We start from the raw sequence: 21,627 nt of genomic DNA on the forward strand, positions 1-21,627 counted from the left end.
CACAATAGAAAGTTTATCACAAATTTGTATTTCTAATTATGTATAAAAGATAATTTATTTAAAAAATAATTTACTTAAAAAATAGTTTATTAGAAGTAGTTGATTTTTTATTAAATTAAAAAACATTATAATTCAACGATTCTCAAACTAACAATCTATATAATAAACATCAAATAAGACTTTTTCTTTAAAGTCACAAAACAAGAAATAAAAAGTCAAATTTAATATGATTATCACAATCCATCAAATAATGAATATATATTTCCTATTGTTGGAAAATCATACTCCTCAATTTCGACAATCACAATTAAAGCGTGAATAATCTTTTATCATATCAAAATTATGGTGACACTCATCAAATTATTGTCTATTACATTACCTTAAAAGGTTACTTATGTAACCCTAAAATTCTAAATAATGGGAAAATGAATGACATATTAAACACTTAACATCACAATTAATTAAGTTGTTAAGATAAAAACATCGTCATATCTTTGTATTGTTTAATCTACTATTCATATGTTACTCATACTATAACAAAATCGATCGTGACATAAGCTATTGAATTTTCTAGCTAAATTATGTAAAAATTGATTATCTGCTATTCATTTTAATATATGTTTTTGTACTTTTACACTCGAATTCAGAAAATTTCACGTTGACACAAATTTTATTGCTTTTACATGCATCAATATTGTATATAAGAATCATATTCGATAATAAGCTAAGCAATTTTAAGGTGCAGAATCTCCCTAAATTCCGACCTCCTAGTCTCACCATAAAATGTTCTATGCTTGTTAGGCAAGTAAGGTAACCAAATCCACCCTCTAATCTCCCATTCCATCGTTCTTCCAATAGCATTTTTGTCAATCTTCCACCACACTCTTTCTCCATATTCATCTCCGGCAAAGATTACGCCCCCTTGCCTAGTGAACAGCCGGTAAGCGCTGGTGTATCTGTCTTTGAACCAGGCCTTAGGGTTGAGCAAAGAAAATTTGGATGGCCTGGAGGAGATTACTTCTTTTCCATCACTGCTGTCATGAAGGAACCAGTTTAGAATTGCACTATAGCCATACACAGTATTGTTCAAATTTCCAAGTCTTCAAATTCATCGTCATGGTCTCTCCAGCGGATACCTTGAGCCCAAAGAAAGAGTTGGGTGGATCAAACGAACCTTCAATGGTTTCTCTCGCCCAATCTCCCTTGATGGATTATCTGAAGATTTGCTAACTGAAACACTTATTATGCTCGTCTGAAGAGTTGGAGTTATTTGCAGTGATATCCTTGAAGGGAAATGCTTTCCATCAACCCCAACACCTCTTTCATTCATCAGAGTATCATTCACAAGTTGAACAATATCACACCTTATGTTGTCTGTGTTGATCATCAAATTAACCTATCTGTCTTGAATGGTGACTTTGTGGTTCAACTGGATAACACCTTCAAGTTGGTGGTAGCTCAGAGAGAAGAGAAGTCGCTCATCAGGTAAAGGGCTGCTGGAGCTTTCTATGTCCATGACAATGACAGGACAAAAATAGATGAACTTTCCACAACCCAAATTGGGATAGACTCTGATAACATCAGATAAAGAACGAGTTTGGAAAGTAAGCTAACGATCTTATTGAAGCATAACAAAAATACATCAAATGTTTGAATTTACAGATTCAATATATTGCATGAAATCCTAACAAAGTAAAATATTATTTTATTTGACACCTTACTATCAACTTGGTCTAACCCAAAAATAATAATAATAAAATTATGTATACAAACAACGTGTATAATTTTGTGCACAGATAATAACATGTCATCATATAATTGAGTGTTATTTTATCTCTAATTCATAACCATCAAATCACATGGTGACATGTTATTATTTATATACGTAACACTACTCCAACAATAAAAACAAAAAATTGACTTAATAGACAATACACAATGACAACATGTAATTTACACCAATTTGTAAGATCATGCCCATGTAATTGCAAGTTACAACACTCTTGTATCCCGCACTGAACTCTTGTTTGATAATGGTTATAAAAGGTACCATTTGTTAGGATAATGGTAATTTCCTATACTGCTAATCCAAAAATCCCCCAACCTCACTTTTCGAACTTGTTCAAAACTTGAGTCTCGAAATTAGAGTTCCTATCTAACCCTACAGTCTTTTCAAAAACAAGAAAAAACGGCCTTTGGCTATGTAGATGCTCATAAAGGGACTCCAACTCCGATTATTGTGGGAGTAAACTATAGGCCTAAATGCTCAACTAACCCTTCACGGATGTTAATAATAAAAAATCTCTACTGGTTGGAAATTATCACATATGGATCTTGCACATAACCTCATTCTTGTTTCATTACATGATAAAAGAACATGTAAGCAGATAGACATCACATTCAATGGGTACCTAAAATTATAATCTAAAACTCTGCCTATTCATTGAATCATTTTCTTCATCCCTTTAACATTACATTATTGATTTCACAAGGAATGTTAATGTAATATCCATGTATGCATACACTTTATGTTCACCAAAATTATAAAGAGTTATATTTGACAACTCACAGTCTGGTCTCAGCAGGGATAAATATACATATTGCAACTTTCCCAGAATCATTGGAAGTGTAATTTTTGAATTGGAAAGACAATTAAAACAAAAATTATCACCTCACTGGTTCTTGATTTCATCTATACTACTCTCTCCTGTAATGTTGCATCCCAGTGCAGCAGGACTAGGAGATTCCTGTGCTCTGTAAGTGGTTTCGCTCTTCCGAGTTTGTATTCTCAAAAAGCGTGCAAGATCAACCCATTGCTACAGCATTTAGAGAAAGAAAACTCAAGTTAGTGATGAATAGGAGAATAAGGAAAAGACAACTGCAATACTGGTGCCATCAGCGGTGATTTTGAGAGTTCACGAGAAAGATTAATCAAGAATTAATGATACTGCAATTCCAAATTCACAACCAACCTAGATACCAGCTATAGAAATTAGAAATAAATAAACAAACCTATGCACTTTAAAACGTTTGAACAACTATTAAGATTCCTGTCAGAGATTTTTAAATTCTATCACCAACAACCTTTTAGACAGTAAAGAAACCCCCACAGAGGAGTCTTTTCACTCATCTTTTAAAATATGAGATAATGACAAAATTCAGGATCTCTCAAGGTCCACAATAATTACACACAATTTCACTTGAATAACAGCATACAGATATCTGTCTTGCAGCCTTTATCCTGTGACAGTAAAACATATCATAACGACCTAGGCCTCACAATTACAAATAATTTCCAACAGGGATGGATGCATAATTATATAGCATGGTTCCAGGATGCAATTATACAATCACAGAGACTGAATATGGTCCTCAAGAAAAATAATGACAGGATTAAAAAGGAAAATAAACTAGAAAGAAGGAAACAAATTTCCAACCTGAGTTCCCCAATAGCTGTTAATTGTCCGAACAATAAATGATACCATATTTACAAATAATGTGTGAGAAGAAAATTCCTCAGAAATTCGATGCTCCACTATTCCAGCAATTATCTGCATTAATATATTTATCAACTATATGTAAAGATATCGCACAATATTGTTTTGCTAAAATATCATTGGTGAAGCTGAAAAAAGGTTAATGCAGAAAGTAATATCCTTACCTGATAACGTAGATTAGCAGATGTTCCAAGAAAACAGCTATAAATAACAGCAGTGTTAAAAATTGGAGACCTTTTGTTTTGTTGATTAGTAACCAATGATGGATTTATGAATTTGCGCATCAGATACAATATATTTGAGGTAGCAACAGCCCCAAAACTGGAAATAAATCCCACACCTGCCAGTTTCAAACCACCAACAAGCACTGATGCAACTCTATGACTGACATTCCAGTCCTTACCAGCAAGATTCTTTTGAAATGCATTATCTGGAATGAACCCAAGAAGACCTTTTAAAGAATCCACATTGTCTGGCACATTAATCTCATCAGCATATGAAAGGAATGAGAAAGTTGGGGCAGGAAGCCAGACAGTGAAAAAGTCAACCACTATTCCCCTAAGAGTATCCGTGATAACATAGTCAAGCTCTTCAAAAAAATTCTCTTTACGTCTCTCATATTGAGCCAAAAGGGTGGTGGTTATCGAAATGGCTTCTTCTACTGCTAATCTATGCAAGAATTTGGGATCGGCTAACAATCTTTCTCTGAAACCCTGTATTCAAATGATTTATTGTGAAATGAGCATCTATTCAAAAATAAAATGCCATATCTAGCTATGCTATTATCTATTGGTTTTGTTTGTAGAACCAATTATTTTCTCTGATTGGAATTTCGGAAAGTAATATGAAACTGAAGAATAGGCAAGGTCACAAAACATAATAAAAAATGATGGAATTTTCTAATGCTTGAAGACCAAACAAGGATCTTTATCAGTAAGAAAATGTACCTGAAAGCGATGAGTGAGTTCTGAAAGAAGAGGATACTGTTCTAGGTCAAAGAAACTCTGAAGTACCTAAGGTGATATAATACCAAGATCTAGGCCTTTTTGGAGGTCCTGATAAGCATGACAAAATGTCCTCTTTATGAGAGAAGGAAATATATACAATCTTAAAAATAAAAAAAAACAATGATGCTTTACACAAAATAAAAGTCAACTAAAAACTAATGCTATTTCCTTGGACTATGAAGAACAGCTAACCTGGGGAAGGGCATCCCGTCTCCTTCCAGCCGCATTCATTACTCGAGCTATTTCAGCACGATCAAAACAATTTCTGCTCCATGGTCTGGCAGCACAATACCACAAAAAATCAGCGAGAGGAACTTCTCCCTCTCTTCGTATGTGTTGCCTTTCAGGATCAAGTAATATAACAACTTGATTTTTCTTTAGCATCTTCCTTGAAACTCTAGCTGATACCCCAGTCCCCCTTGCTCCATATGCAACATGACTTGCCCAGTCACCACTACTAGCATACCATTGGTACCTCCATCCATCTCTGTTTGCAAAATTATTTGAGACATATTATACTCCTCAACTACTCTAGCTTGTGCAGATAGATATGAGCTCGGGCCAAATGGAACCAACTGATTTGAAAAGTTCACATTGACCGATGATCTATGCAAGATAGAAGTAAAACCGGAACCAGCAGGAGGCACATATACTTTGTGCTCCGCCTTCGAAAGCCCTCGAATTCCTTCTGCTTGAACAGTCCTTAGAACCTACAATATTTGAAAGATTAAAAAGTATTCCAAGAGGCAAGAACAGTAACTAACGCAAAATCAATAAATATACTAGTTACTAGATTCCCTACTGCTATCGACCAGTTAACAATATATGTAACTTAACTATTTTGTACACAAGTATTAACTGAAGCATTGGTCAAGTAATGTTACTGGACCGCAAAGTACCTTGAGTGGAGTACCACAGGCAACAAGATGAACCCCATTATCACGACAGAAATTTAACAGAGGCTCATACTCTTGCCAACGTTGAGGTGGCCGATGCGACACATGAGACTTTAACGTTTCTCCATCTATCCTGCCATAGAATACAGGTCTCAATATAAGCCACAATAAACATTGTTTGAAAAAAAAAAATATGATAACGTCTTAATACAACCTCTTGTCTATGTATTGATTGAGTTGGTCTTGCAAGTCACAGGGAAACATATCAAGAGCCAAAGAAATCTTTCGCTCACTCTCAAGGCAGCGTTTTCGCAAATTCTTGACAATCTCAAGCTCCAGTTCTCTATCGTCTTTTACAGGAACCTGCTCGGCTTCGCCTAAATACACAATTTTCGCGTTCATCAACTTCTCCCACACACTCTTCTTGTCCTTGCCCACGGCCAACGGCTCTCCGATCGCCGTCGCGTCGTATATTCGCGCAGTGACAACCTCCTCAGGCGCAACCGTTGGACGATCCCTTGGCGTGATAGTCGCAGATTTGGTATCATCTCCAGCTGCCGTGGCGGCTGCAGCTGACTGGAGGAGAATAGATGCCCCGACGGCAACGAAAGGAGAGAGCAGCGCTTGGCGGCGGGAGATTGAGTTGGATTCCGGAACATTCTGGTTCTGTTTCTGGTGGTGGTAATAAGAAGCAAGGGAAATAGAGGTGACGTGGCGATGCAGTTTGGTAGAGACAAGACCAACTTGACGTCGTAAAACTGAAGTACACTGGTGGTGCAGAAGCGGTTTAGTTGTAAAAGTAGGGCTGTGGGTGTGCGTGTGGGCCTGCATTCTCAGACTGCTACGAGTTGGCGCAAAGCCAAGTCATTGAGTATACCGAACCAATAGCGTCAGGTTGTCAACCGGTGGCGAAATTTTGGCCTCATGTACCCCGCCGATTCTGTGGTCTCAATTTTGTAACATATTCAAGATCCACTTTCTATAATACAATTATCTCAATGGCTTTGGTGGAGATTATTTCTGAAAGTTGTAATTTAAATAAAACGTTGCTTGGAATTTATGGTCATCAGTACTTTTAGACTGGCGTTGACCCGATCACTCGTGGGTTCAATTGATCTATTAGATTGATAAAATCTGACCAGATAATTGAACCATAGTACTATTCAGTCGATTTAACCTCATATTAATATGAATTAATAAATAAAACAAATTTTAACCATGGCCTAAACTAAATTTGGCATCAGTTCCTGTCCAAGTTATAAAACAGTGATGCATAGGGAAATAAAAGCTGTTTGTATTTTTTGGGATACAACAAACATCTGCATCTCGATAAGGATTTACAAGAATATCGTCTAACACAAAGGACAAATTTCTTCTCAATCTATTATTCCAGGATCTGCAACTAATTTTGATTGACCCATTGAGGTCTAGTTCATGTAACCAATTACACTCATGTCTTCTGATTGAACAAACCGAAAAAAGCGAACTATGGAAAAAAGTGCAAGGACTTAAAACGAACGGTGAACCTTGGCGGTCTCAACTCTCAAACAACAAAGACTGCAAAAATGCTCTTCATAGGAGAGAAAGCTCACTTAATGCCATGAAATGATGGCAAGACAGCAATGAGAGGATCACCATAACCAACAGCCTCTGTAACAAAGTGAAAATCAGATAACTAGATCAGCTTCATATCCAAAGAGGCACAATTCGCCAATAATTGCTGAGACATGCATGAATAAATTTGTTAGTGTCAAATCAAAGCCCATAGTATTACTCCATATGAAGTGGCTCAAGATATTAGGATATAAAACGAAATGATAAATAAGAAAAAGATGATAAATGTCATACCTCCATCATTAAAGAGGAGCTTCAAGACTTTTCCAGCCACGTCTGACTGCTCCACAATTCAAGTAAGCATCATAAGATCAGACATTTATAATGAGAAGAAATAATTTAGAATTAAGAAATCAGAAAGGTAATCTCACCTTCACTGGAAGTTCAGTACCAAACTGATCCAAGTATCCTATCACTTGTCCTTCTTTAATCACATCCCCCTGGATAGTTTGTATAGTTAATTCCCAATACCATGGAAAAGCATATTGAATCATAATACATAATGGAGCCTAAAAGTCAGTAATTGGATCAGGAAATTAAGTCAGCCATAACTTTAGCCTTTGCTATGAGACTATAATAAAAGTTGTAATGTAAAGAACAATGGAGTAGACAGAAAGAACTAAGGTGAAGCAGAGACACCTCTTTACAGATGGGACGTTGCTTCTTTCCTTTCACTGTTCTGTTCCTCCGGAATGAACCAACCTAGCAAAGAAAAAATTACAAAAATTAAACAGGAAAACATTGTTAAAAAAAAAAAAAATTAAGAAATGGGATTCACTGTCTAGGAACATGTACCGTTGGAGAAGATACTAGAACATAATCATTTGATCCAGAAGCCTCTAAGGCTGCTAATTTTGGTGACTTTCCAAAAGACACATTAGCAAAAGGACTGGCTTTTTCTTCAGAGGGTTTTGGTGGTGTCGATGGTGCAGCCACAGGAGCTGATACATCCATGAGTTTAGCTGGAATAGGTGGTGGTGTTGTAGGTGGAAGGCTTGACAAGGGAGCTTTAGTGGCTCCAACATTCCGCTTCAGATGCATTTCAAAGTATCCAACCTATCATAAAGTAACATCAATACACAAAAAGCTTCTGTCATAACTATTAAGGTTTTCTGTGCAGTGCCAGCGATTTTCTCTTTTTTTTTTTTCCGGATAAAGAATGAGCAAGCCAGAAGTTCAGAATAGTACCTTCAATTTCAGCTCAGCAATCTCTGTCTTTTCACAGACCTCCAGTACCAATGCCTGGTGATGTGTAACCAATAAGTAAGCTAGTTACATTTCAGAGCAGAAGACAAAGTTGCAAGAACTGCAGATTAATATCAAGGTAGCAGCATGAAGTTCAATTTACAAAAGGAGCAATGAAATTTTCTCCTGGAAAGTGGTACAAAAAATTTAAGGCTTTCTTCTCATATGAAATGCATAACCTCAACAGATGAGCACAGTAAATCAATTTATATGAAATAACTGTAAAAGAAAATGGAAAGGAGAAGCAGAGATATACAGCTAATAAGCAACAATAAGGACTGGGAATTGGATCTGAATATAGAGCAAAAAAGCTCTCGAGGAAAAATACTCACCTCAAGTGCACTTGGGAAGGTGCGCAGGGCATTTTTCTCCTGAGAGCTTTGAGTAGCACTCTCAGATGAAACTGCCTCATCATAAGCATTACAAAGCCAAATTAATCATTGAAAATTAGATCACACATTCCATTCATAAAGAAACATGTAAAGGAATTCTCACACATGACGAATTGAGGAACATGGGGCTAAACAAGTATAGGAACCGAAATGCAAGCATAGTTTCTCAACATAACAATCATTTCCATTGCAATCAAACATGAGTTCAGTACTCCTTACAAAATAGATCCTTCATTCATAACTGGATTGCCAAATGGATGAAAAAGAACTTACTCAATTTCAATATAAAATTGTTTAAGTCAGCAGCCTTCAATCAAATTTAGATGCATCAGACACTGGCTTTTTCTTCTAAATTTGAAAAGTGAACAATTTAAAAATTAGTGACAAAAGATTAATACAACATCTTGTGTTGTATCGTGTGCAACCTAACTGCTGCCTTCACGTATGCATCAAATTAAATATACTCAGAGAATATTCAAATAAGATTTCACTGGTACAATAAAAATTCAGCACTTTATGGAATCAGAGTTTATTTATAACAATACTGATCATGAAACTACCAATAGAGGGATAACTCTATTAACATCAAGACAATAGAACAGCACAAAAACTATGAAACTCACTGTCAGACGTGGCTGCTCCAGTAGCTTCAGATGTCTTTGCACTTAATACAACTGTCTTGTATCGCTTCACCGCAGAAGCAGCAAGTTTGTGTGATTTACTCGAGAAGTGCCAGCAACTATTTTGAATAGACACCATTGCAGGTCTCTCAAGCAGCGATCTCACTTTTGAAACGGTACCTATAGAATCTAGAATCCAACAACAAGCTCAAAGAATCAGATTGCATATTAAACCTTTAATTTAGCTCAGGTTGTAAGAATACTACACATGCGATATTTCTGTCCATTCTCACATAATTAAGAACTAGCCTCCCGCGGCTGATATTATAAAAATTCGAAAACAAAACAATAAACAAACAGAATAGAGAGAAAACACGTGTCAAAAACATTTCCAGAAAAAATCACCAAAATTGAAACAAATATAATTTTGCTTCATACAATTTTCTTTCTGAAGAATCCGACTAACATGTTTCGACAGAAATAATTTCTTAGATGTTAGTCGGATTCTTTAGAAATAAAATAATGCTTCGACTACAATTTTCTTTCTAAAGAATCCGACAACTATTTTGCTTCACGTAATTTTTTTTCTAATGCTGAGATAATAGAAATTCAATCGCATAAGAAGGAGAGATTAAAAATTAAATCAAGAAAACATTTCTTGAAAAAAAAAAACCAAGAAAAATAGTAGCAGCTAGCTGAAATGACATTTCGCCTAAACAAAATTTCTAAATCCGCTCCTTCTCTAATTCACATAAACGAAGCCGATTCTCACAATTACCTCTTCAATTAGCAACAAACTACAGATACATAACAATCATAAGGTCGTGAAATGAAACGAAAACACGAAAGATCGATCTGACAAGAGGAGGAGAAAATTACAGTTGAAAGATCGGAGAATGGCGGAGGACTCCATTGAAAGAAAATGAAATGATGAGATAACAGATTTATGAAAATGAGAGTTGAAAGAGAGAGGAGTGAAGTTTTAAAAATGTTAGTTGCTACAGTAGAGCTGAGGTTTAGCTAAAGTGGTGAATAAGAGGAGATAGACTGAATAGTGTTTCTTTGTTAATTGGTTGGCCTTAAAATCTCCGTCCACCCTGCCTTTGTTTCTGCCCCGCTTGGGTCTTAATGTTTTTCTAACTGCTTGTTTCTCACGTGGGCCAGGTGGGTATGTACATCTATCTCCTTGTTTAATTACGGTAATTCCGCTATCATAATTAGGATTATGTTTCCTAATTCTTACACAACAGAAAGTTTATCACAAATTTGTATTTCTAATTATGTATAAAAGATAATTTATTTAAAAATAATTTACTTAAAAAATAGTTTATTAGAAGTAGTTGATTTTTTATTAAATTAAAAAACATTATAATTCAACGATTCTCGAACTAACAATCTATATAATAAACATCAAATAGGACTTTTTCTTTAAAGTCACAAAACAAGAAATAAAAAGTCAAATTTAATATGATTATCACAATCCATCAAATAATGAATATATATTTCCTATTGTTGGAAAATCATACTCCTCAATTTCGACAATCACAATTAAAGCGTGAATAATCTTTTATCATATCAAAATTATGGTGACACTCATCAAATTATTGTCTATTACATTACCTTAAAAGGTTACTTATGTAACCCTAAAATTCTAAATAATGGGAAAATGAATGACATATTAAACACTTAACATCACAATTAATTAAGTTGTTAAGATAAAAACATCGTCATATCTTTGTATTGTTTAATCTACTATTCATATGTTACTCATACTATAACAAAATCGATCGTGACATAAGCTATTGAATTTTCTAGCTAAATTATGTAAAAATTGATTATTTGCTATTCATTTTAATATATGTTTTTGTACTTTTACACTCGAATTCAGAAAATTTCACGTTGACACAAATTTTATTGCTTTTACATGCATCAATATTGTATATAAGAATCATATTCGATAATAAGCTAAGCAATTTTAAGGTGCAGAATCTCCCTAAATTCCGACCTCCTAGTCTCACTATAAAATGTTCTATGCTTGTTAGGCAAGTAAGTTAACCAAATCCACCCTCTAATCTCCCATTCCATCGTTCTTCCAATAGCATTTTTGTCAATCTTCCACCACACTCTTTCTCCATATTCATCTCCGGCAAAGATTACGCCCCCTTGCCTAGTGAACAGCCGGTAAGCGCTGGTGTATCTGTCTTTGAACCAGGCCTTAGGGTTGAGCAAAGAAAATTTGGATGGCCTGGAGGAGATTACTTCTTTTCCATCACTGCTGTCATGAAGAAACCAGTTTAGAATTGCACTATAGCCATACACAGTATTGTTCAAATTTCCAAGGCTTCAAATTCATCGTCATGGTCTCTCCAGCGGATACCTTGAGCCCCAAGAAACAGTTGGGTGGATCAAACGAACCTTCAATGGTTTTCTCTAGCCCAATCTCCCTTGATGGATTATCTGAAGATTTGCTAACTGAAACACTTATTATGCTCGTCTGAAGAGTTGGAGTTATTTGCAGTGATATCCTTGAAGGGAAATGCTTTTCATCAACCCCAACACCTCTTTCATTCATCAGAGTATCATTCACAAGTTAAACAATATCACACCTTATGTTGTCTGTGTTGATCATCAAATTAACCCATCTGTCTTGAGTGGTGACTTTGTGGTTCAACTGGATAACACCTTCAAGTTGGTGGTAGCTCAGAGAGAAGAGAAGTCGCTCATCAGGTAAAGGGCTGTTGGAGCTTTCTATGTCCATGGCAATGACAGGACAAAATAGATGAACTTTCCACAACCCAAATTAGGATAGTGCGTAGGAAAAAAGTGGAGATAGTGTATTAAGTGTGTGGGCAGCTTGGAGCTCCACAATCCAATTTGTAACCACAAGGTTTAGAGACCTCATCCATTGCTCTTCCAAATTACACCCCAAATACTTCATGAGCAACCGCAAGATTGATTATAAGAACAATTAATAAAAAGACTAGCAAGGCTCTGATAACATCAGATAAAGAACGAGTTTGGAAAGTAAGCTAACGATCTTATTGAAGCATAACAAAAATACATCAAATGTTTGAATTTACAGGTTCAATATATTGCATGAAATCCTAACAAAGTAAAATATTATTTTATTTGACACCTTACTATCAACTTGGTCTAACCCAAAAATAATAATAATAAAATTATGTATACAAACAACGTATATAATTTTGTGCACAGATAACAACATGTCATCATATAATTGAGTGTTATTTTATCTATAATTCATAACCATCAAATCACATGGTGACATGTTATTATTTATATACGTAACACTACTCCAACAATAAAAAGAAAAAATTGACTTAATAGACAATACACAATGACAACATGTAATTTACACCAATTTGTAAGATCATGCCCATGTAATTGCAAGTTAAAACACTCTTGTATCCCGCTCTGAACTCTTGTTTGATAATGGTTATAAAAGGTACCATTTGTTAGGATAATGGTAATTTCCTCTACTGCTAATCCAAAAATCCCCCAACCTCACTTTTCGAACTTGTTCAAAACTTGAGTCTCGAAATTAGAGTTCCTATCTAACCCTACAGTCTTTTCAAAAACAAGAAAAAACGGCCTTTGGCTATGTAGATGCTCATAAAGGGACTCCAACTCCGATTATTGTGGGAGTAAACTATAGGCCTAAATGCTCAACTAACCCTTCACGGATGTTAATAATAAAAAATCTCTACTGGTTGGAAATTATCACATATGGATCTTGCACATAACCTCATTCTTGTTTCATTACATGATAAAAGAACATGTAAGCAGATAGACATCACATTCAATGGGTACCTAAAATTATAATCTAAAACTCTGCCTATTCATTGAATCATTTTCTTCATCCCTTTAACATTACATTATTGATTTCACAAGGAATGTTAATGTAATATCCATGTATGCATACACTTTATGTTCACCAAAATTATAAAGAGTTATATTTGACAACTCACAGTCTGGTCTCAGCAGGGATAAATATACATATTGCAACTTTCCCAGAATCATTGGAAGTGTAATTTTTGAATTGGAAAGACAATTAAAACAAAAATTATCACCTCACTGGTTCTTGATTTCATCTATACTACTCTCTCCTGTAATGTTGCATCCCAGTGCAGCAGGACTAGGAGATTCCTGTGCTCTGTAAGTGGTTTCGCTCTTCCGAGTTTGTATTCTCAAAAAGCGTGCAAGATCAACCCATTGCTACAGCATTTAGAGAAAGAAAACTCAAGTTAGTGATGAATAGGAGAATAAGGAAAAGACAACTGCAATACTGGTGCCATCAGCGGTGATTTTGAGAGTTCACGAGAAAGATTAATCAAGAATTAATGATACTGCAATTCCAAATTCACAACCAACCTAGATACCAGCTATAGAAATTAGAAATAAATAAACAAACCTATGCACTTTAAAACGTTTGAACAACTATTAAGATTCCTGTCAGAGATTTTTAAATTCTATCACCAACAACCTTTTAGACAGTAAAGAAACCCTCACAGAGGAGTGTTTTCACTCATCTTTTAAAATATGAGATAATGACAAAATTCAGGATCTCTCAAGGTCCACAATAATTACACACAATTTCACTTGAATAACAGCATACAGATATCTGTCTTGCAGCCTTTATCCTGTGACAGTAAAACATAACATAATGACTTAGGCCTCACAATTACAAATAATTTCCATCAGGGATGGATGCATAATTATATAGCATGGTTCCAGGATGCAATTATACAATCACAGAGACTGAATATGGTCCTCAAGAAAAATAATGACAGGATTAAAAAGGAAAATAAACTAGAAAGAAGGAAACAAATTTCCAACCTGAGTTCCCCAATAGCTGTTAATTGTCCGAACAATAAATGATACCATATTTACAAATAATGTGTGAGAAGAAAATTCCTCAGAAATTCGATGCTCCACTATTCCAGCAATTATCTGCATTAATATATTTATCAACTATATGTAAAGATATCGCACAATATTTTTTTGCTAAAATATCATTGGTGAAGCTGAAAAAAGGTTAATGCAGAAAGTAATATCCTTACCTGATAACGTAGATTAGCAGATGTTCCAAGAAAACAGCTATAAATAACAGCAGTTTTAAAAATTGGAGACCTTTTGTTTTGTTGATTAGTAACCAATGATGGATTTATGAATTTGCGCATCAGATACAATATATTTGAGGTAGCAACAGCCCCAATACTGGAAATAAATCCCACACCTGCCAGTTTCAAACCACCAACAAGCACTGATGCAACTCTATGACTGACATTCCAGTCCTTACCAGCAAGATTCTTTTGAAATGCATTATCTGGAATGAACCCAAGAAGACCTTTTAAAGAATCCACATTGTCTGGCACATTAATCTCATCAGCATATGAAAGGAATGAGAAAGTTGGGGCAGGAAGCCAGACAGTGAAAAAGTCAACCACTATTCCCCTAAGAGTATCCGTGATAACATAGTCAAGCTCTTCAAAAAAATTCCCTTTACGTCTCTCATATTGAGCCAAAAGGGTGGTGGTTATCGAAATGGCTTCTTCTACTGCTAATCTATGCAAGAATTTGGGATCGGCTAACAATCTTTCTCTGAAACCCTGTATTCAAATGATTTATTGTGAAATGAGCATCTATTCAAAACTAAAATGCCATATCTAGCTATGCCATTATCTATTGGTTTTGTTTGTAGAACCAATTATTTTCTCTGATTGGAATTTCGGAAAGTAATATGAAACTGAAGAATAGGCAAGGTCACAAAACATAATAAAAAATGATGGAATTTTCTAATGCTTGAAGACCAAACAAGGATCTTTATCAGTAAGAAAATGTACCTGAAAGCGATGAGTGAGTTCTGAAAGAAGAGGATACTGTTCTAGGTCAAAGAAACTCTGAAGTACCTAAGGTGATATAATACCAAGATCTAGGCCTTTTTGGAGGTCCTGATAAGCATGACAAAATGTCCTCTTTATGAGAGAAGGAAATATATACAATCTTTAAAAAAAAAAAAACAATGATGCTTTACACAAAATAAAAGTCAACTAAAAACTAATGCTATTTCCTTGGACTATGAAGAACAGCTAACATGGGGAAGGGCATCCCGTCTCCTTCCAGCCGCATTCATTACTCGAGCTATTTCAGCACGATCAAAACAATTTCTGCTACATGGTCTGGCAGCACAATACCACAAAAAATCAGCGAGAGGAACTTCTCCCTCTCTTCGTATGCGTTGCCTTTCAGGATCAAGTAATATAACAACTTGATTTTTCTTTAGCATCTTCCTTGAAACTCTAGCTGGTACCCCAGTCCCCCTTGCTCCATATGCAACATGGCTTGCCCAGTCACCACTACTAGCATACCATTGGTACCTCCATCCATCTCTGTTTGCAAAATTATTTGAGACATATTATACTCCTCAACTACTCTAGCTTGTGCAGATAGATATGAGCTCGGGCCAAATGGAACCAACTGATTTGAAAAGTTCACATTGACCGATGATCTATGCAAGATAGAAGTAAAACCGGAACCAGCAGGAGGCACATATACTTTGTGCCCCGCCTTCGAAAGCCCTCGAATTCCTTCTGCTTGAACAGTCCTTAGAACCTACAATATTTGAAAGATTAAAAAGTATTCCAAGAGGCAAGAACAGTAACTAACGCAAAATCAATAAATATACTAGTTACTAGATTCCCTACTGCTATCGACCAGTTAACAATATATGTAACTTAACTATTTTGTACACAAGTATTAACTGAAGCATTGGTCAAGTAATGTTGCTGGACCGCAAAGTACCTTGAGTGGAGTACCACAGGCAACAAGATGAACCCCATTATCACGACAGAAATTTAACAGAGGCTCATACTCTTGCCAACGTTGAGGTGGCCGATGCGACACATGAGACTTTAACGTTTCTCCATCTATCCTGCCATAGAATACAGGTCTCAATATAAGCCACAATAAACATTGTTTGAAAAAAAAAAATATGATAACGTCTTAATACAACCTCTTGTCTATGTATTGATTGAGCTGGTCTTGCAAGTCACAGGGAAACATATCCAGAGCCAAAGAAATCTTTCGCTCACTATCAAGGCAGCGTTTTCGCAAATTCTTGACAATCTCAAGCTCCAGTTCTCTATCGTCTTTTACAGGAACCTGCTCGGCTTCGCCTAAATACACAATTTTCGCGTTCATCAACTTCTCCCACACACTCTTCTTGTCCTTGCCCACGGCCAACGGCTCTCCGTTCGCCGTCGCGTCGTATATTCCCGCAGTGACAACCTCCTCAGGCGCAACCGTTGGACGATCCCTTGGCGTGATAGTCGCAGATTTGGTATCATCTCCAGCTGCCGTGGCGGCTGCAGCTGACTTGAGGAGAATAGATGCCCCGACGGCAACGAAAGGAGAGAGCAGCGCTTGGCGGCGGGAGATTGAGTTGGATTCCGGAACATTCTGGTTCTGTTTCTGGTGGTGGTAATAAGAAGCAAGGGAAATAGAGGTGACGTGGTGATGCAGTTTGGTAGAGACAAGACCAACTTGACGTCGTAAAACTGAAGTACACTGGTGGTGCAGAAGCGGTTTAGTTGCAAAAGTAGGGCTGTGGGTGTGCGTGTGGGCCTGCATTCTCAGACTGCTACGAGTTGGCGCAAAGCCAAGTCATTGAGTATGCCGAACCAATAGCGTCAGGTTGTCAACCGGTGGCGAAATTTTGGCCTCATATACCCTGCCGATTCTGTGGTCTCAATTTTGTAACATATTCAAGATCCACTTTCTATAATACAATTATCTCAATGGCTTTGGTGGAGATTATTTCTGAAAGTTGTAATTTAAATAAAACGTTGCTTGGAATTTATGGTCATCAGTACTTTTAGACTGGCGTTGACCCGATCACTCGTGGGTTCAATTGATCTATTAGATTGATAAAATCTGACCCGATAATTGAACCATAATACTATTCAGTCGATTTAACCTCTTATTAATATGAATTAATAAATAAAACAAACTTTAACAATGGCCTAAACTAAATTTGGCATCAGTTCCAGTCCAAGTTATAAAACAGTGATGCATAGGGAAATAAAAGCTGTTCGTATTTTTTGGGATACAACAAACATCTGCATCTCGATAAGGATTTACAAGATTATCGTCTAACACAAAGGACAAATTTCTTCTCAATCTATTATTCCAGGATCTGCAACTAATTTTGATTGACCCATTGAGGTCTAGTTCATGTAACCAATTACACTCATGTCTTCTGATTGAACAAACCGAAAAAAGCGAACTATGGAAAAATGTGCAAGGACTTAAAACGAACGGTGAACCTTGGCGGTCTCAACTCTCAAACAACAAAGACTGCAAAAATGCTCTTCATAGGAGAGAAAGCTCACTTAATGCCATGAAATGATGGCGAGACAGCAATGAGAGGATCACCATAACCAACAGCCTCTGTAACAAGGTGAAAATCAGATAACTAGATCAGCTTCATATCCAAAGAGGCACAATTCGCCAATAATTGCTGAGACATGCATGAATAAATTTGTTAGTGTCAAATCAAAGCCCATAGTATTACTCCATATGAAGTGGCACAAGATATTAGGATATAAAACGAAATGATAAATAAGAAAAAGATGATAAATGTCATACCTCCATCATTAAAGAGGAGCTTCAAGACTTTTCCAGCCACGTCTGACTGCTCCACAATTCAAGTAAGCATCATAAGATCAGACATTTATAATGAGAAGAAATAATTTAGAATTAAGAAATCAGAAAGGTAATCTCACCTTCACTGGAAGTTCAGTACCAAACTGATCCAAGTATCCTATCACTTGTCCTTCTTTAATCACATCCCCCTGGATAAGTTGTATAGTTAATTCCCAATACCATGGAAAAGCATATTGAATCATAATACATAATGGAGCCTAAAAGTCAGTAATTGGATCAGGAAATTAAGTCAGCCATAACTTTAGCCTTTGCTATGAGACTATAATAAAAGTTGTACTGTAAAGAACAATGGAGTAGACAGAAAGAACTAAGGTGAAGCAGAGACACCTCTTTACAGATGGGACGTTGCTTCTTTCCTTTCACTGTTCTGTTCCTCCGGAATGAACCAACCTAGCAAAGAAAAAATTACAAAAATTAAACAGGAAAACATTGTTAAAAAAAAAAAAAAATTAAGAAATGGGATTCACTGTCTAGGAACATGTACCGTTGGAGAAGATACTAGAACATAATCATTTGATCCAGAAGCCTCCAAGGCTGCTAATTTTGGTGACTTTCCAAAAGACACATTAGCAAAAGCACTGGCTTTTTCTTCAGAGGGTTTTGGTGGTGTCGATGGTGCAGCCACAGGAGCTGATACATCCATGGGTTTAGTTGGAATAGGTGGTGGTGTTGTAGGTGGAAGGTTTGACAAGGGAGCTTTAGTGGCTCCAACATTCCGCTTCAGATGCATTTCAAAGTCTCTAACCTATCATAAAGTAACATCAATACAAAAAAAGCTTCTGTCATAACTATTAAGGTTTTCTGTGCAGTGCCAGCGATTTTCTCTTTTTTTTTTTTTCAGATAAAGAATGAGCAAGCCAGAAGTTCAGAATAGTACCTTCAATTTCAGCTCAGCAATCTCTGTCTTTTCACAGACCTCCAGTACCAATGCCTGGTGATGTGTAACCAATAAGTAAGCTAGTTACATTTCAGAGCAGAAGACAAAGTTGCAAGAACTGCAGATTAATATCAAGGTAGCAGCATGAAGTTCAATTTACAAAAGGAGCAATGAAATTTTCTCCTGGAAAGTGGTACAAAAAATTTAAGGCTTTCTTCTCATATGAAATGCATAACCTCAACAGATGAGCACAGTAAATCAATTTATATGAAATAACTGTAAAAGAAAATGGAAAGGAGAAGCAGAGATATACAGCTAATAAGCAACAATAAGGACTGGGAATTGGATCTGAATATAGAGCAAAAAAGCTCTCGAGGAAAAATACTCACCTCAAATGCACTTGGGAAGGTGTGCAGGGCATTTTTCTCCGGAGAGCTTTGAGTAGCACTCTCAGATGAAACTGCCTCATCATAAGCATTACAAAGCCAAATTAATCATTGAAAATTAGATCACACATTCCATTCATAAAGAAACATGTAAAGGAATTCTCACACATGACGAATTGAGGAACATGGGGCTAAACAAGTATAAGAACCGAAATGCAAGCATAGTTTCTCAACATAACAATCATTTCCATTGCAATCAAACATGAGTTCAGTACTCCTTACAAAATAGATCCTTCATTCATAACTGGATTGCCAAATGGATGAAAAAGAACTTACTCAATTTCAATATAAGATTGTTTAAGTCAGCAGCCTTCAATCAAATTTAGATGAATCAGACACTGGCTTTTTCTTCTAAATTTGAAAAGTGAACAATTTAAAAATTAGTGACAAAAGATTAATACAACATCTTGTGTTGTATCGTGTGCAACCTAACTGCTGCCTTCACGTATGCATCAAATTAAATATACTCAGAGAATATTCAAATAAGATTTCACTGGTACAATAAAAATTCAGCACTTTATGGAATCAGAGTTTATTTATAACAATACTGATCATGAAACTACCAATAGAGGGATAACTCTATTAACATCAAGACAATAGAACAGCACAAAAACTATGAAACTCACTGTCAGACGTGGCTGCTACAGTAGCTTCAGATGTCTTTGCACTTAATACAACTGTCTTGTATCGCTTCACCGCAGAAGCAGCAAGTTTGTGTGATTTACTCGAGAAGTGCCAGCAACTATTTTGAATAGACACCATTGCAGGTCTCTCAAGCAGCGATCTCACTTTTGAAACGGTACCTATAGAATCTAGAATCCAACAACAAGATCAAAGAATCAGATTGCATATTAAACCTTTAATTTAGCTCAGGTTGTAAGAATACTACACATGCGATATTTCTGTCCATTCTCACATAATTAATAACTAGCCTCCCGCGGCTGATATTATAAAAATTCGAAAACAAAACAATAAACAAACAGAATAGAGAGAAAACACGTTTCAAAAACATTTCCAGAAAAAATCACCAAAATTGAAACAAATATAATTTTGCTTCATACAATTTTCTTTCTGAAGAATCCGACTAACATGTTTCGACAAAAATAATTTCTTAGATGTTAGTCGGATTCTTTAGAAATAAAATAATGCTTCGACTACAATTTTCTTTCTAAAGAATCCGACAACTATTTTGCTTCACGTAACTTTTTTTCTAATGCTGAGATAATAGAAATTCAATCGCATAAGAAGGAGAGATTAAAAATTAAATCAAGAAAACATTTCTTGAAAAAAAAAAACCAAGAAAAATAGTAGCAGCTCGCTGAAATGACATTTCGCCTAAACAAAATTTCTAAATCCGCTCCTTCTCTAATTCACATAAACGAAGCCGATTCTCACAATTACCTCTTCAATTAGCAACAAACTACAGATACATAACAATCATAAGGTCGTGAAATGAAACGAAAACACGAAAGATCGATCTGACAAGAGGAGGAGAAAATTACAGTTGAAAGATCGGAGAATGGCGGAGGACTCCATTGAAAGAAAATGAAATGATGAGATAACAGATTTATGAAAATGAGAGTTGAAAGAGAGAGAAGAGTGAAGTTTTAAAAATGTTTGTTGGTACAGTCGAGCTGAGGTTTAGCTAAAGTGGTGAATAAGAAAGAGGTGAGGAGATAGACTGAAGAGTGTTTCTTTGTTAATTGGTTGGCCTTAAAATCTCCGTCCACCCTGCCTTTGTTTCGGCACCGCTTGGGTCTTAATTTTTTCTAACCGCTTCTTTCTCACGTGGGCCAGGTGAGTTTGTACATCTGTCTCCTTGTTTAATTACGGTAATTCCACAGTCATAATTAGGATTATGTTTCCTAATTCTTTCACAATAGTAAGTTTATCACTAATTTGTATTTCTAATTATGTATAAAAGATAATTTACTTAAAAAATAGTTTATTAGAAGTAGTTGATTTTTTATTAAATTAAAAAATATTATAATTCAACGATCCTCAAGCTAGCAATCCTTATTATAAACGTTGAATGAGACATTTTTCTTTAAAAGTCATAAAACAAGAAACAAATAGTCAAATTTAATATAATTATCATAATCCATGAAATATTGAATATATATTTCCTATTGTTAAGAAATTATACTCCTCAATTTTGATAATCATAATTAAAGTGTGAATAATCTTCTATCATATTGAAATGACAATGATACTCATCAAATTAATGTATGTTGTATTACCTTAAAAACTTACTTATATAACCCTAACTCTTACCCCTATAAATTCTA

The 21,627-nt window shown here is 35.7% G+C and overlaps 3 protein-coding genes and 2 pseudogenes across 8 annotated transcripts; all 5 read right to left on the reverse strand.

The window, feature by feature from the left end:
• Positions 1 to 642: 642 nt before the first annotated feature.
• On the reverse strand, positions 643 to 2,053 carry LOC123192052 (annotated as a pseudogene).
• On the reverse strand, positions 643 to 6,416 carry LOC123192890 (protein RETICULATA-RELATED 6, chloroplastic-like). Its single transcript, XM_044605589.1, is given in 9 exon segments — positions 643 to 1,571; positions 2,672 to 2,816; positions 3,438 to 3,551; positions 3,662 to 4,210; positions 4,445 to 4,552; positions 4,697 to 4,947; positions 4,950 to 5,214; positions 5,404 to 5,533; positions 5,615 to 6,416. Coding segments are annotated over 8 exon segments (2,178 nt in total). The 5' UTR covers positions 6,232 to 6,416; the 3' UTR covers positions 643 to 1,571; position 2,672.
• Positions 6,417 to 6,674: 258 nt separating this feature from the next.
• Positions 6,675 to 10,370, reverse strand: LOC123192895 (biotin carboxyl carrier protein of acetyl-CoA carboxylase-like). Of its 4 annotated transcripts, none has more exons than XM_044605594.1 (9): positions 10,151 to 10,364; positions 9,275 to 9,460; positions 8,592 to 8,662; positions 8,203 to 8,256; positions 7,810 to 8,070; positions 7,654 to 7,716; positions 7,386 to 7,454; positions 7,249 to 7,294; positions 6,675 to 7,050 (listed from the first exon to the last, which is right to left on the reverse strand). In XM_044605594.1, exons 1-9 carry the CDS (start codon positions 10,182 to 10,184, stop codon positions 6,989 to 6,991), a joined length of 846 nt encoding a protein of 281 aa, XP_044461529.1. In that variant the 5' UTR covers positions 10,185 to 10,364; the 3' UTR covers positions 6,675 to 6,988. The 4 variants fall into 4 exon arrangements, with proteins under 4 accessions (XP_044461529.1, XP_044461532.1, XP_044461531.1 ...); XM_044605597.1 differs by having other exon boundaries at positions 10,050 to 10,185; XM_044605595.1 differs by having other exon boundaries at positions 6,999 to 7,120; positions 10,151 to 10,370.
• Positions 10,371 to 13,025: 2,655 nt separating this feature from the next.
• LOC123192899 lies at positions 13,026 to 17,113 on the reverse strand (annotated as a pseudogene).
• A 330-nt stretch (positions 17,114 to 17,443) lies between these two features.
• LOC123192894 (biotin carboxyl carrier protein of acetyl-CoA carboxylase-like) lies at positions 17,444 to 21,054 on the reverse strand. 3 transcript variants are annotated; one of them, XM_044605591.1, is made up of 9 exons: positions 20,842 to 21,054; positions 19,966 to 20,151; positions 19,283 to 19,353; positions 18,894 to 18,947; positions 18,501 to 18,761; positions 18,344 to 18,406; positions 18,076 to 18,144; positions 17,939 to 17,984; positions 17,444 to 17,810 (listed from the first exon to the last, which is right to left on the reverse strand). In XM_044605591.1, the coding sequence occupies exons 1-9, from the start codon at positions 20,873 to 20,875 to the stop codon at positions 17,758 to 17,760; spliced, it is 837 nt and encodes a 278-aa protein (XP_044461526.1). In that variant the 5' UTR covers positions 20,876 to 21,054; the 3' UTR covers positions 17,444 to 17,757. The 3 variants fall into 3 exon arrangements, with proteins under 3 accessions (XP_044461526.1, XP_044461525.1, XP_044461528.1); XM_044605590.1 differs by having other exon boundaries at positions 17,444 to 17,740; positions 20,842 to 21,052; XM_044605593.1 differs by having other exon boundaries at positions 17,444 to 17,740; positions 20,741 to 20,864.
• Positions 21,055 to 21,627: the final 573 nt, after the last annotated feature.

The sequence above is a fragment of the Mangifera indica genome, chromosome 12 (assembly GCF_011075055.1).
Source record: "Mangifera indica cultivar Alphonso chromosome 12, CATAS_Mindica_2.1, whole genome shotgun sequence".
Lineage (NCBI taxonomy): Eukaryota > Viridiplantae > Streptophyta > Magnoliopsida > Sapindales > Anacardiaceae > Mangifera > Mangifera indica.

Bases quoted from the DNA above. Each gene is read 5' to 3' on its own strand.
- LOC123192894 (XM_044605590.1), bottom strand. From the start codon at position 20,875: ATGGAGTCCTCCGCCATTCTCCGATCTTTCAACT. The intron at 19,354-19,965 runs GTGAGTTTCATA...ATGATGAGGCAG, and splicing joins TGTAGCAGCCACGTCTGACA to TTTCATCTGAGAGTGCTACT. The intron at 17,985-18,075 runs GTGAGATTACCT...ATTGTGGAGCAG, and splicing joins GTACTGAACTTCCAGTGAAG to TCAGACGTGGCTGGAAAAGT.
- LOC123192895 (XM_044605594.1), bottom strand. From the start codon at position 10,184: ATGGAGTCCTCCGCCATTCTCCGATCTTTCAACT. The intron at 8,257-8,591 runs GTGAGTATTTTT...ACACATCACCAG, and splicing joins CCTTCCCAAGTGCACTTGAG to GCATTGGTACTGGAGGTCTG. The intron at 7,051-7,248 runs GTATGACATTTA...ACTTTGTTACAG, and splicing joins GCTCCTCTTTAATGATGGAG to AGGCTGTTGGTTATGGTGAT.